Here is a 14,891-nt window from a genome sequence, read left to right as displayed (position 1 = left end):
GCCTAAAATTCACAGAAAAAAGGTTTCCTCTTTTTTTTATTCACTCACTGTGTGGGTGACCAAACAACTTGCAATCAAAGTACATAAGTTAATCAATACTGTATTTATACAATGGTAAAAAATAAAATATTTATATAATAGTACTTTTTTTTTTTTTTAAGGTTTACACCGTTACTATAAAGATATACTGTTTTCCACTCCATGACAACTAATGCAATAAAAACAGAAGCAAATCGAAGAAACGACTCCAGAGAGTTTCTGACTTTGAAGGCTTATGGCTACCACCTTGTCCTAAAAGACCACAACCACTGCAGACAAAGAAAACAGGCTTTGTTCTTTCCACTTAAAGAGGGAAACAAGATCAAACACAGTCTGTGACAAGAAAAGAAAAGAACACATCAAAAAGTCAATGCTCTTCCCCGACCAGGACAGTAGCTCAGCCTTCGCAGTGTTCCCTGGCCCACCGAGAGACAGAGAGCGGTCAATAGACGGGGAGACGGGGAAGGTGAGGCAGATAGATAGTTGGGATGATGTCTATGCATGGGGGAGGGGAGTAGGGGGGTGGGGGGTGTGGTGAAGAGGCGGGGAAAAGGAAACAGAGAAATAGAGGTAGCTATGGCAGGAAAAAGAGGGAAGGAGGAGAAAAAGAAAGCTGGGGATGGAGTGAGAAGTTTCTGATGAACTGTGGGAAAAGACCAAAGGTTTAAAGGTGAGGTCCAATATGAAGTAGATTTATAGCTTTTATTTTGTTGCAATATCAATACACATGTTGTTTCAAGTATCTTGTACGGATGTGGCATGTTGCCATGAACGCTGCTAACACCCAGTGCTTGTCTGCCAGTGTAATGGTGCGTTGCCAAAATGGAATACAGACACAAGAAAAACTAGAAAGAAATGGAACAATCAATGGTGGAGAAGGGTTGAGGAGAGGACAGATTGAGGGGAAAAAAGTCAAAGCGAGTCAAACTTGTGTCAGGAAAAGAGGAAGAGATGAGATGAGAGACGACTGAAGTTAGGAAGGCCAGATGCAACAAAGAAAGTAAAGATGAAGAGAAGCAGACGAGAGTGGCAAGAGGATAAGTGAGAAATCTTTTAAAAAACACAGAGTGGTGTTGTACAGCAGTTGTGCCGGTGGGGATTGTGTGTATTTTCTTGTTTGATTTGTCGTGGTGAGAAGAATTCTTCTCGCTTCTTCTTCTTCTTTTTCATCTTCTTCTCTCCTAAGCCTGGGTTGCGTGGGGGAGATAAGTCGTTGCTTTTCAGTGTTTGCGAAAAGGACTACGGGAGGTTTCAGCAGAATCTACAGGCCTGGTTGGAGAGGAGGGGGTGAAAAGAGAGGGGACAGGAGAGGAAGGGGGGATGAGAGGAAAAGAGGAAAGGAGAGAAGTGTGGGAAAGAACGGAGAGAAAATAGGAGATAATGTAAAGTCAAGGTCATCAATCAACCAGATCAAATGCAATCAATTACACTGGACAGGTGATGGTACTGCGTCGTTAAAGATTCAGTGAGGACAGAACAGAGAAGTTACAATTATTCACTCTTAAGCAGCAGCAACTAAGTGACCGGCTTTAATACGAAGGTCCACCCTGAAACTGCCAGCGTGCACCTTCCTCAACATCCTTGACAGTTCAATCTCTACGGTTGAACACAAACAACACCCTATAAAGTTAGAGGGCAGAGAAGTGCACCATGTTTTTGATTTATCATGCCATCCAGAGACATTTTCTGAAGTGTTTACAGTGAAGATTAATTAGCTACTGACGTGTACCAGTAGAATACTTAATTTAATTTTATTTCTTTTACTTCAGAATGAGTTCAGTTCATGGGGCTAAGAACAGCTCTGAAGCAGAATGAGCATGTGTCCAACAAATTAGGCTGGAGTGAACTTTCCATTTATTTCTGCGAGGAGGATCTGTTTCTATTCCCGCAACATAACCTTTATGAGAACCTGTGAGCTTCAAAGCATCGCGGAACATATGTTTATTTTGCACTTATGCTGTGCGTGTCCTTGGCGATACAGAGGTTTGAGTGAGTGTACAGAAAAAGCGCACAGGAGGGTATGTTCTCTGGTAACGTGACAGTTTGTCTCATCACTCTGCTAGAATTGCTTACAACAAGCTGGTTCGAAATTTGATTCCGCAAACACACAGTCACATAAATACCCACAGCAGGCACATGTACACACACACACGCACATTGCAGAATGAAATGTGAGAGTTTATTGATTGCCTCTCTGCCAGCCATCTCCCTCGTAGTCTGCTCCCTATTTCTGACGTGTTTGGAGATGGCTGAGGATTCGACAGAAACCCTCCTCACTCCTACTCACCATTTTGCTCATTCTCTCCTCTTTTTTCCTTTCCTGTCTCCTGTTTTTTGAAAATATCAGTTTTCTGATATGACTGGATTAGAAAGGGTATTTTGGGCTTTTGCTATGACCTTAAACTCTATGTAAGGACAAAGTAAGACATGCAGTCAAAGAAAACCAAATCCTATTTAAATGGTTACACAGGCAGGTGCCTGAACTTGCAGTTAACAGTTTGGTAAAGGTTGCCTTGCTTCCACTAAATTCAAATTGAGCTTCATTCTAATACGAGCACTTCACTACATGTATTACATTCTTCCCAAGTGCACTCTAGAGAAAAAAAGGTAAATCAAGGTTGGTAATCACTGTTGAGACCTTTTGCAACTCTGTCGAACGCAGTGCACAAATCATCTATTTTATGTATTCTATATTGAGCATTATATAAATAAAAAGAATTTGAATTTGAAATTACTGTAGCAACAAAACTCTCAGCTTTCATTTTTCATACCACTCCTCTAATCCACTTTTTGTGTGACGGTTCAAAAGACGCCTTTACAGAAAGAATGGACTTCCAGGTTCTTTATTGCAAATTTGCATAATCTGCTGTGACATAGTGATGTGCTGTCTGTTTGGTACATTTACATCTGTAAGGCAACAAACACTGCTTCTATACTATGTTTTTAAAGTTCCTAGTGTTAACTATAGTAGCTGTTAACACAACGTCCTCAAGTGAAGCTCTAGGTAGCAGATTTAGTGCACAGCTCAACTTCAAACTTAGATTTTTATAACCTGTTTCCTACATAGAAAAATGCATCATGAAATTAAAAATTCTTAAATAGAAATTAGTTGTCATTAAGCTAATGTTAGCATGAGAATGACCCATTTATTTCAGGTGCTTAATAAAATGCTGTTTATTATTAAGTCTTCAGTAGTGATTGGATGTCTTGACTCCCTCTGTCAATCTGTGTGTAGTTGCATCCTGTTGAAGTTAGAGTTAGTTAGTTAGTTAGTTAGTTAGTTAGTTAGTTAGTTAGTTAGTTAGAACCTTCAACCCTCAGACTGGTAAGGATGGGTCAAAGTTAAATTATGAGATTTCCACTTTGAAAACCTCACATTTCTGTTGTTTCTGAGCCCATATTCTCTTAGCCTGGTGAGCACCATTTCAAGAGTAAGAAAGATGTTTGTCATCATCTTTGCCAGTTACAGTGACCCGGGCCCTGGAATCCCCTGCAGGACCTTTGCACGTATCCAGAGCTGGTGGTATCCCACAAACCAAGTTGTTGTACTGGTAAAGTCCTTTTTCGTATTTATTGTGAGGTATTTGTTGGATAAATCATCGATTTCCACTTGTAAGTAAGCCTATGCCAAATCGATTTTCATGAAACTTTACCATCCTGACAGGGAAGCAAAGATGTCCTCATAAAGCATACTGTCCAGGGTTAACAGTCACACAGTCTCCACATATGTGTACCTTGCTTGGAGTCTGCTCCAGATTTTTCAGCTCTGCTTTGACTGATGGATTGATTGCGTATGGCACTGGTCTGGCTTTGAGAAATTCTCAATCTCAATCTTTGCATTCATGCCCTGTGTTCCTATGCCAGTCATGAACACTTCCTCAGAGTCAGCGATTATTAGTGACAGTCTCTCAGGTGTGGCCTTGCTGCCCTCCTTTGCTGACACAAAGAGTGCCTTGATGGTGTGCCAATCCAACTGGATTTTCCTGAGCCATTCACTTCCCAGCAACGGGGGATTCCCATTTTTTGGTACATAGAGGTTTAGCCACTGAGTTTTGTCTCTGTAGGTCACTGTCACTTAAATTTTTCCTTTGGGATACACCCTTCTGTAAGTCTTTTGTGCAGTTCGTTTCAGAATTATGTGTGAAAATGGTAGTTTATAGTCATGTACAGAGGTCACTGTTAAAGCTGAGTCTGTCCAATTGCATTTTCTCATGTCTCATGCCTGCCACTTGTGGAGTGATCCATAGTACTATTAGATCATCTGTCTCTTTCACGCTGTGAAGCTGCAGACAAGACAATTCACTTTTGTTTTGAGTTGTTTTCATCAGAGCTTCTTTCTGTCATTTTGTGTACATTGTTGTATTTTTCTTCCTGGGGCTTTTGTTGTTGCTTTTTGTTTCTCTGTATATTGTCCTTTTGATCCCGTTTACCAGCTTTTCATCCTCTTCAAAGTGTCCCTGTTTGCCACAGCTCCTGCATTATTTGTCTTTAAACCAACAGTCAACCGGGTCATGTGACATTTCCACGGCGGTAACATTTCTGTCCTCCTTTCCAGTTCAGTGACATTTTATCTTTGATGTATCTCTGAAGCACCCTGTGCTGGTGTGTCCATCGATATGGCGATGTCTTAAGCCTTCTCTAATGTAAGGTCTTTTTCACACAGGAGCTTCTTTAGTGTGGTTTCACAGTGCATGCCACACAGTAATCTGGTTTCTAAATGCTGCTAGAGAGCGTCTACTATTTGCGTATATTTTGTCAGCTGGCTTATCAGGGGTAAACAAGCTCCATACCAACCCATAACACAGAGTAAGACGCTGGCTTTCTTTTAATCATTAACTGTGTTTTCATCACAATATAACTCCACTCTTTCAGTATAAGTTGCCCAGTCTTTAATATCACTATCAAAGGCTGTAATGGCTTCAATTATTGTCACGTCTGTTATGATAATTTCGTCCAATTCTTCCATGTTTTCTTTTCTGCTGGCTCCTTCTAAGTCACTGCACATTCATCTTGACTCATGTGTCCTCTGCCAGCGAAGCGACAGTGTATGTGGTCTAGGAACACAACTATGCCATTAATAAAAACACTGGAGAAATAAATATGTTTTCTGGTTGTTTTCTGGTTGAATCCAAACATAGCTTAACACATATAGATCAATATGCACCTAATAGTGCCTCCAACAATGTGTTACTAAAACATAAAGTCGTCCCATATTATAATGTAGGCTACACCATACAACTTTAAATTATGTTCCCCAAAAATAACACAATATACATGAAATCACAAAACATTATGCTAATACTCAATATTAAATGACTAGCGTCTGCTAGGTTAGCATAATTGGATATTTCCCACTCACTATAAACTACAGGAATACTGTTAATCCTGAAACATACACATTTCTCCACACATGCATACATAAAAAAAACAAAGTAATACCGGCATCTGCAAAAGATAGACTGTTAAACTTAATATATTGTTCACCCTGTAAGTGTGATTTATGCTAGAATTTGCGATTCTACAGTGACTTCCTGTTTACACAATTGATTACTTTTGATTACAGATGTTACCAACCGATTTACACATGACTTATGTCTTAAAAATATTTCTTAAACTTTAATGGTGCAGCCTGAATAGTGAATTATTGGTTTGAAATCAGTTACTTATAAGTTTATTAATTAACCAATAGTTAGAAGAACTTAGAAAGGGCTATACTTAAAATGAATAACAGTAAAAGAGTATGAGAGTAAAGAATAAAAGAGAGAAAAAGAATAGCCGTTTTAGCACAATTCCGGATTGATCTATAACAGATGAATCTGCTCAAATTTAAATAACCTTGTAATTATTTAGGACTATATGCCCACATACAATGTACCATGGCAGTATATTGTCTGAAATTTTCAGTAACCTTTACAGTATACAAGTTTCCAGATCCATGTAATATGAGCAATTTACAGTAAATTTTGACGCAAAGTAGCTTCACTACTTTTGTATTCACTTCTGCTGACTGTGACTGTGTGCAAGTACAACACGTCAGTGCACAGAAGCAATGGTTACACTGAAGAACGGATCAGGTGTACTATAAGCATTCTGCCTTACTTAACAGGCTTTTCTTTAAGCCTTGCCTTTTACTGCTAATCTAGCAAAATGCATGCAGCAAAATGTGGTGTAAAACAACCAATTTGGAGGTGGCAATTTGTCATAGCTAGTGTTTGTTTCTAAAGGGTTTACTGTTTTCTCCATTTCTATTGTGAGTGCATGAGTGGGTTGCAGTGCTGCTCTCTCTGCTGTGGTCACAGCTCTTGTGTGCTTTGTTTAATAAGTTGGCAGTCAGTATCAGTCAGACAAACTCGTCATGCGATTTGAACTGTTGACATGCCATCCTCCCCCATCTCTGCCTCACAGTCTCTCGCCACATCTCTCTTGCTCTGTATGAGATTAAGGAGCGGTCTTGAGGAATGTGAACTATAATTTTCTCAGACATTGTGAAATGAATTGGACTATACACTTCAGAAAACTCTGAAGCAATCGAAGCGTGCCTGAATGGGGGTGAATATCTAATATGGAGGACAGTATGGAACAGGAGGGGCTGTGGCAGATTTTTCTTTCTCCATGTTTTTCTTCCCCCTTTCAAAGGGCTCAGGCCTAAGTGTTCCCTAAAAAGGGAAATAAAAGTGGAGAAACACTCGAAGGCTGTCAAGTCTCAGATATTGGTTTTTGCAAATCTAATGAGACTCTGGCAGCCCTGTTTCACCTCACATGAAGAACTGGATATAAAAGAGGAAATTCTCCCCCTCTGGCTAAAAAGTCAAGGTCTTGACATGAAAATACATTGCTGAATCAATTCACTTCAGCTCCCGCGCAGACACCAGCTATGAACTCATAGGTCAGGAACAGATGAAAGAGAGAATTAGCAAGGAAGGAGGAGGAGTGAGAGAGAGAGGGATGAACACAATATAATGACTGTGGTTTGGTTATGAATGAGTCACTCATGTCACTACAGCTAGCAGAATTAGATACAACACCACACTGTACTCCTATAGAGACTCACAAAGGGACGTTTTGTATTGATTCCTGCTACACATCTCTTCTTGATGTATTCTTGTTATTGTGGTTGTTGATCTATGTAAACTTGAGTAGATGTGCACACAGATGCTTACTGTAAATATAAGGTATGAATGTGACATTTTATCACATCCAGTATAATGTTCTCACATCTGCCTACTGCATATATTTACAGTATAAACAACCTAAGGTTTCTGTATATATGTAAATAACCTTCTCTGTCACTTTCGTATTTCAACACTACATGAAAAACAGCTTCCCATGCCAGAAAATGAACCTATTTCCATTTCACAACACCAGACAGAAAGGAATTCATTTTGACTCAAACTTCCTTTCACTGTGTGAATGACCTAATGGGGTATTACAATGATTCACTGATGTTGACTTATCTTACTGTCACCACTTATTGTAAGCCTCTGTGGGTAAAAGCATCAGCTTAATGCGTAAAATTTAAATTTAACAAGCTGCAGGAGGCGAGGTAGAATCAAACAGGACACTGGAGGGAACAGTAACTGTTTCCCAGCCTTTTTAATTGCTGAGAGGAGAGGAGGGTGACAGTTGATTAGCCCAGGTAAGTCACGGCTGCTAGACAAAAAACAGCAGCATTGCACCATGAAGTAGAAATATTAGAGAGGAAGACAGAGAGTCTTTCAGGGTAACATTGAATACAATGAAAATTAACCAACCCAGAATTTAAAGATGAATGAGTAAACTATGTAAAAAATGATCTATAAGAAACAGTAAAGGAACTTCTAAGTGAATAGGTCATTGTGATACTACTTAAAATCTTGCAATGTATGAGATTCTCAGGTAAAGAAAGTTTTCTCTATTGGAGTATACATTGTTTTATAATGTTATTACACATCTGGTTGTTTGTGTTTGTTGTTGATAACTCAGAAAGCTTTAAGAGCTTCCCAAATTACTTCACATATATAGTATGGTTTATGAGACATGCGCATGTCACCGTTCATTCAGCCCTCTGAATGAAGGGGTGCCACCTGATGATCCCGATGTGGTGACTACCACCTCTAAGGAAATCAAAGGCTTAGATTTCATTTGAATTTTACTTATTTTGTTAGTATGTTCCAATCCTGTGTGTTTGGATTGTGGAATGATCTTGGTGTTTACCAATGACTGTATATAAAGTTGGACGATGAGTCTCCACTTCCTCCCACAAAAATGAAGCCAAAATATCTGAAACCCCAATTTTGATGCTTGTTATAGTCAGTCAGTTTTTTTTGGCAATAATCATTCAATGTATTTATGTTCTTTAATTATCTCTCTGTAGCAGTTTTTGTTGTGAGTCCAGGAGGCCATTCCAACTTGGGATTTAAAATGCTTTCACACATATACAGCATGAAATTAGATCATGGTTGCACAGGGCATTAACCATTGCCCTGGATTTCTCACAAGCGAGAACCCATCGTGCCACGCTCCAAGCTTTTCACTTGTGGCTGAACCACAGTGGTCTCCCGACTTGCTTCAGCAAGAGTTTGATTTACTGACTGGCTCCATTGGTACTGATAAAAATGGGATGGATGTAGAATCTGACTGATTGAAGATGGTTTAAGCCTGTGATAGATTATGATAGACAGATGGTTCATCCAATCACCTGCCAAGTATTTTTTGACAGCATCTGCTGCCCTTTTCAGTTTGCAACAAAGCCTTCCCAGTTGGTTCTGTGCGCATCAGGTTATCAGGGTATGATAGAAAAAGGCTGTTTAACTGCCATTTTATTAAAACAATGTGAGATTATTTGGTTGCTGCTCCTCTGTTGTCTTTCTAGCAAAGCAGCTGCTTGTCAACTTTTTTTTCTGCCCCCAGTATTTGGGGACTTGTAGTGATAAGCTGCACTTCATGCAAATTAACCAGCACTGAAATCTTAATGATTACAGCTGTATCGTTTGCTGTCAAAGTATCATTGAAATGAGCACAATGAGCAGAAGTGGAGGACAGAGTTTAACAGAACTTGTGACGGCCCAAAAAGCACATTAATGGCTCCATTCCACGCAAGTGTCCCAGTAAAACATAACACTGACACACTATGCACAACTCCTGGAATGGCAACATTTAATTGTTACAGTGCCACAATGAATATTAGTTACACCTCTGTTTGAATAGTCATACAAGCAGCGAGAAAAAGGTCTATTCAAAAGCTATGCTGGTATTTATACATAATAATGATCAAAGTGTAGAAATAAGAATTGCTGTTCACTTTTATGTAACATCATCATGTTGGCAACAAATACCTTATTTTTTTTCCAGACTTATCTCTTTTGGCAACTTCAGATTTGGGGGTTGAAAAGTCCCTGTATATCCCTGTGCAACTGTTTAACAGATGTAGCAACAAATGTAGCAACACATCATTCATAATATATGAGTAAAACATGAGTGCAGTCTGGTGCAACAACTTTATATTCATAAAGAATTTATGATGTCTTTAAGCTTCACTTGCTAATGATCAACAAATAATTCATCTATTGCTAGAGCAAATATGATAACTTTTGGGGTTCTTTAAAAGGTAACAAGTACAGTTTACATATTAACATGAGGTAATGATGTAATTATGCACCAGTAATGGAATTCTACATTCATGAATCAGATAAAAGGCATTTCCCAGTGTTTACTTAGTAATGTGTCATTATGTAGTTCATCAATAGCTCATACTGTAGTCTGTTACGGCCTCAAAATATTCATTACTGTGCAGCTGTAGACTTTGGGGGTATTAAAAGAGGTGTATAGTTTCTTAAAACCAGAGAAACATTTTGTATCTCAGTTCAAAGATCAAAATCCCTCCCAGCTTGATCTGAAGACAGACACAACCCTTCTACCATTCACTTCAGTCTGGCATGAGGTCTCTTCAAAGGAAGCTGTGAAAAAGTCATTTTTACAAGAGTAAATAAGCCCCTAAACAGCCCGTCTCCCCAGCCGAGAGGGGATTAGTGTAGAGCTGGAGAAGGAAGAGGAAAAGTGGCTGTCAGAGCAAAGCGAGGGATCAGAGAGGAGGAATAGTGTGGACTAAAACCCTGGGAGAATGGAGGTAAATTAGTGGCATCTGGGCTGGGAGTTGTTTGTTGTGTTTAATGGTAAATGCTTTGCTTTTACTCTTCCCTCTCTCTCTCTTGTTCTCTCTCTCCTTTAGTCTTAGAATTACATTATTATCATTCCTCTTACTGAAATTACAGAGAAAAACGGGGAGAAACAGGTCCTTGCAGTACTGCAGACAAATCTGTCGCTGAAACGCATAATCCTGCGTAGAAAAGATTTAAGCATGTGGTTTGAGCTTGTAGACCTTCCTAAATTGAGCACATGCAGGGTGAATTTGGCACAGTGTAAGACGAAATGGGTATGGATGTGTGTGGGTCTGAGTATGTCTGAAAGAGAGAGTGAGAGAGAGAAGTAGAAATACCGGTACAAATATCAGCATCCGCTAACCCAGAGACATTTTATCACCCATTTTCACATCCTTCATTAACCACATTCACACATAGCCACTGTGGACGACTACATTCATCTCTAGTCTCACTCCACATATGTGTAAAATACACATTATTTACATACTGTACATGTTGGCAGGCTTATTGCCTCCAGCCTCACATCAAGTTTGAAAATTTAATTTTGAGGAACAGTGAGGGTGCTGCTGAGAGATAGTGAGTATACTGTACAGAGCACATCAGTTCACATGAGCACTGATAGGGGGCAGTGTGGTCATCTGTGTTGGCTTGCCACCTGTGAGCTGTATTACCAGGTAAAGTAGAGCATTCCTCCTTGTAATTACTTCCAAAATAAGGAATCCTTTTGTTTGCATTTGCAGCCTATGGGAGCACGTATTGACTGCACTGAGTCTGCCCAATTAGCAAGTCTCATCTCAGGTGAACAATGGTGCTTTTACATGGACATTTAACACCTCAGAGCTGAGTGTGTAGTGTATGTGTTTGTATTTATTTATCTGCATGCATTTCCCTCTACAGGACTGTAGGAAAATACTGTAATTGCTCCCTACTTTATGGTAATCTGTATGTGGAGTGTGGATGTGTGTGTGTGTGTGTGTGTGTGTGTGTGTGTGTGTGTGTGTATGTATGTTTGTAGTGTATGTGTGTGAGAGTCTATAGCACACTGATCACAAAAGAAAGGCTTACAATGGAGGGGAGTGAAAGTAGGCCCCTGCAAAGCCCTGGGATTTAGCAGCCAATCCTTCAACAGCAAACAAAGGTCTCGTAAGCATTAGAAGACATAGTATATGTTGGTACTCTGCACACACAGGCATAGGTTCACCCTCCCTCTCTGCCCTGCAGGGTTACATGCATTATTTAAGGGTCTGAAAAGCAACCCCAGTGGAGTGTTATATGGCTGAGAGCTAGGACAGAAAGCCAGTGAGGATGTGGGTCTAGTTCTGGCAGTGTTGCTCAGAAGAATGATGCTGAAGGAGTCAGTGGAAAAATTATGGATGAGAAGGTGTGATCTGGCTTAGGCCGGCAAAAGCAGCAGCACGGTTCCTCACCATATTAAGAAGCAGACTTCACAACCCACACATCATTTAAATTCTTTTGGCTTCAAGTAGATGCACACTACAAGAAAAAATCTGTCACTGGTGGAGAGATGATCCATTTTCCTTTCTCTTCGACAAAAATCAACTTGGTTAATCAATTCTCATGATTCAAGTATTTTTTCATGGAGACTCACAGACTAATTTTTCTTTATCTGTCTTGTTTATGTTTGTAGAAACTATACAAACGTGAATCACTTCAGTTTTATGGAAAATGTGATTTTGTGATACTGAAGTACTTGTTAAGATAGCCTTTTCTGTTTATAGCTATCTTCTCTCTCCTCTCAAGCTTCACTCGCAAATACATCAACACTTAAATACACACAAATATATTTCCCACAGTCCAAACACAAACACACACACACTCACAAAATACAGACTGCTGCAGAGATTGTAGATTATGTGTCCTCTAGAGGGTTTAGTGCTTACGCAGAGGAGGCTAAGAACAACTACAAGCAGTTCTTGTCCTGTGTTGCGTAACTTCAGACACAGAGAACAAGCACCAACCATGTCTCATATATCATGTATTCATACTATATAATGACTCATTTTGGCTTGTGCAAGATCAGAAATCATTGGTTTGCCAATGAAATGTTATTAATGCCTGGATTAAATTCGCTGGCAATTTCTTGTTTGTTTTTGTGTGACATCCTTATTTAGCACAGAAATCCTACGGACTTTGATGCTGGACACAGACGTTCACATACAGAGTCGTTCATGTTCAGTGCTTTCCAAACTTTTTAAACCCATGATATCCCTTCATAGTGAATTTTTTTTCATGGTTTGAGCTTACTTGGCACCACTGCCACATGTGACAGCTTTTCCCTGCAGATGAAGCAGTTCACTGTGTGACAGTTTGCTTCTGCTATCCACACAAAGCTGTACGTTAAGAAACTTTCACATTACAGTCTGATTTCAGTTTCTTTTCGGGTTGCTCAGGACTGACCATCTCTGGGTGAATTAAAAGTTTAAAGGTAACAACATTTGTTTTTATATCCATTTACAATGACAACTCTTTCCGATGGATGCTCTGACAGTCACCATTTAAAACTGCTGTGCACCTGGAAAACGTGCACACAAAGTCACAGAGAGGCGTTCTATGCTACTATGACAACTGGTCATATTCGTAATTTTAGATGCAGCATAGCAGCATATTTAACAGCGTTTAAAATATAATAGGCATGTTTATTTTATTAATTCTATCTATTTTAAAATGTTTGAAAATGTAAAGTAAAAAATTGAAATCGACTAATCTTGTGGCACCTTTAGCTCAACCTTGAGGCACCCTTGGGGCCCACAGTACCTACTTTTGGAACCATTAGTTGATGCCACTAGACAGCTTGGTGAAGGCTAAGGAAGCTTTTGGTTAAATATTGAAAAGGTCAATGATGCTCATGTATGAATATTTTCATAATCTTATGCTAAATCCCTTCAGATCCTCTTGTTTTTCTTGGTCGGACTGCATTTCGGAGCGTGTGTAACTGCACACATCATACCTGGAGCCTCAAGGCAAGTTTGGATCACAAGATTGCCTGAGCACTATCTTACTTTCTTCTGCTCATACGAGTGTTCCTAGTTGGATTTACTAAACTCTGTTCATGCTACCTGTTTGTGAGAAGGTGAGCGTTCATGGAATTCTGTCATTACATACAGCATATACAGTAACATAAGGCTATGTGCTCTCCAGTGTTTGTGAGCAGGACATTCACACAGCAGAGCTCCGACTCCTGCTGTTGGAAATCATCAGACAAAAAAAAACAACCTGACAAATTTGACAGTGTCAGTAATAGTCGTATAAGAGGGCAAGGTGGGACATGGTGGTCACAGAGATATTAGATGAATATTATACCGTACTGTTGGATACAATGGAGGATGTACCCCTCGCAGACACCTCTATAAAGACAGGCAGCTTTCTGAGTGAGAAATTTCCAGCAACTACTGCAGCTGCGATGCTGAAAAATGCCATCTAAAAAAGCTCAGTATATTTGCAGCCATGATGATGATAATATGGTGAACAAAATATAAATTTTATGGGCGCCATGGGTCATGAGACAGTTGGAGACTAAGAGAGAAAGGGAGCTGAACTAGGGGGCAGAAAGAAAAAGATACAGAAGCAAGGAGCCAGAGAAATTAGGAAAGCTGCTGTACCGCTGTGTGGCCTTGCACACTGTACGCCTGTAACCCAGTGGGCAAAAACAGAACAAAACAGAAGAGTTTAATCTTCACACCTTTATTCTCGTCTCCTTTTCACATCCTTCCCGCAGGCTCTTTCCATTTTTCTTCCCATCATCGTTCTCCTGCAGGGTCAGAGTTCAGCTTGGAGATAAGGGAATTGAAACAGGATCCTCTCTGCCTCTCTGTCAGACTATCTGACCATACGCTGCAGTGATCAGTCTGCTCTATCTGTCCTCCAGCACAGGTCTCTATGATGAGCTCGAGCAGGAGTCGTCTCTCTGGGCGCTCGTGTGTGTGTGTGTGTGTGTGTGTGTGTGTAGAGACATTCTGCATCTGAATCAGTGGAACCTCTGTTGCCCAGCTGTAATACTGTCTGAGATTCCCAAACGTGCGCGTGCGCGTGCGCGCGCACACACACACACACACACACACACACACACACACACACACACACACACACACACACACACACACACACACACACACACACACACACACTCTGTAATCTCCAACCTCTAGCTCCAGGGTAAAACCGCTCACCGTTACGTGTGTTCTGACTACACAAGCATGCTTCAGTCCTGATGAATGGACATGTACTCGGGTGCAGGACCAGGCAACCCAACAACCAAGAATCTGTCATCTGGAGCAGCTATTTGGTTAATGAATGCCCTTGTCTATCACTGCACTATTTACAGTAGAGTAATGAATGCTACCGTCGTTCAGAGTAAAAGGACATCTGTGGAGAAAACTCTCCTAATGTCATCTTGGCATGTCAACCAATTATCATGCTTTCTAGTTCAGACACTCCGGCTTCTACCATGGCAACCGCAGATAACCAAATATTTCTGAAAAGGAGAGTGTGAAAATCTAACTGACTGTTCCAGCTGGGATACTCTGAGGCTCGCTGCCATAATACTTTCTGAGAGGTGGCTGCTCGCCCGCAAACGCTGACACAGCATCAGCTTACGCTCATGATTAGTGTGTTGCAGTGAAACCGCGACTAATGGTCTATCAGCACTGGAGTGCGGTGTTCTTATGCTGCTGCTTGCTACGCATTGTCAGTTTA

General features: G+C 40.3%; 1 protein-coding gene across 2 annotated transcripts in view; it reads right to left on the bottom strand.

Annotated features, from left to right (window-relative positions):
• Positions 1-613: 613 nt before the first annotated feature.
• Positions 614-14,891, bottom strand: part of cdh13 (cadherin 13) — a 298,033-nt gene continuing 283,755 nt past the window's right edge. The window contains exon 15 of one of the 2 annotated variants that reach the window (XM_022749887.1): positions 614-1,308. In XM_022749887.1, coding sequence (XP_022605608.1) covers positions 1,301-1,308 — 8 coding nt within the window. In that variant the 3' untranslated portion in view covers positions 614-1,300. Of the gene's footprint in view, positions 1,309-13,908; positions 13,948-14,891 lie in introns of those variants that run through there. The other variant, XM_022749888.1, reaches the window with a different exon arrangement.

The sequence above is a fragment of the Seriola dumerili genome, unplaced genomic scaffold (genome assembly GCF_002260705.1).
Source record: "Seriola dumerili isolate Sdu_G_001 unplaced genomic scaffold, Sdu_1.0 BDQW01000147.1, whole genome shotgun sequence".
In the NCBI taxonomy this organism is placed as follows: Eukaryota; Metazoa; Chordata; class Actinopteri; order Carangiformes; family Carangidae; genus Seriola; species Seriola dumerili.
The sequence above is the reverse complement of the archived record's forward strand: the minus strand, read 5'-3'. Positions and strand labels throughout refer to the sequence as shown.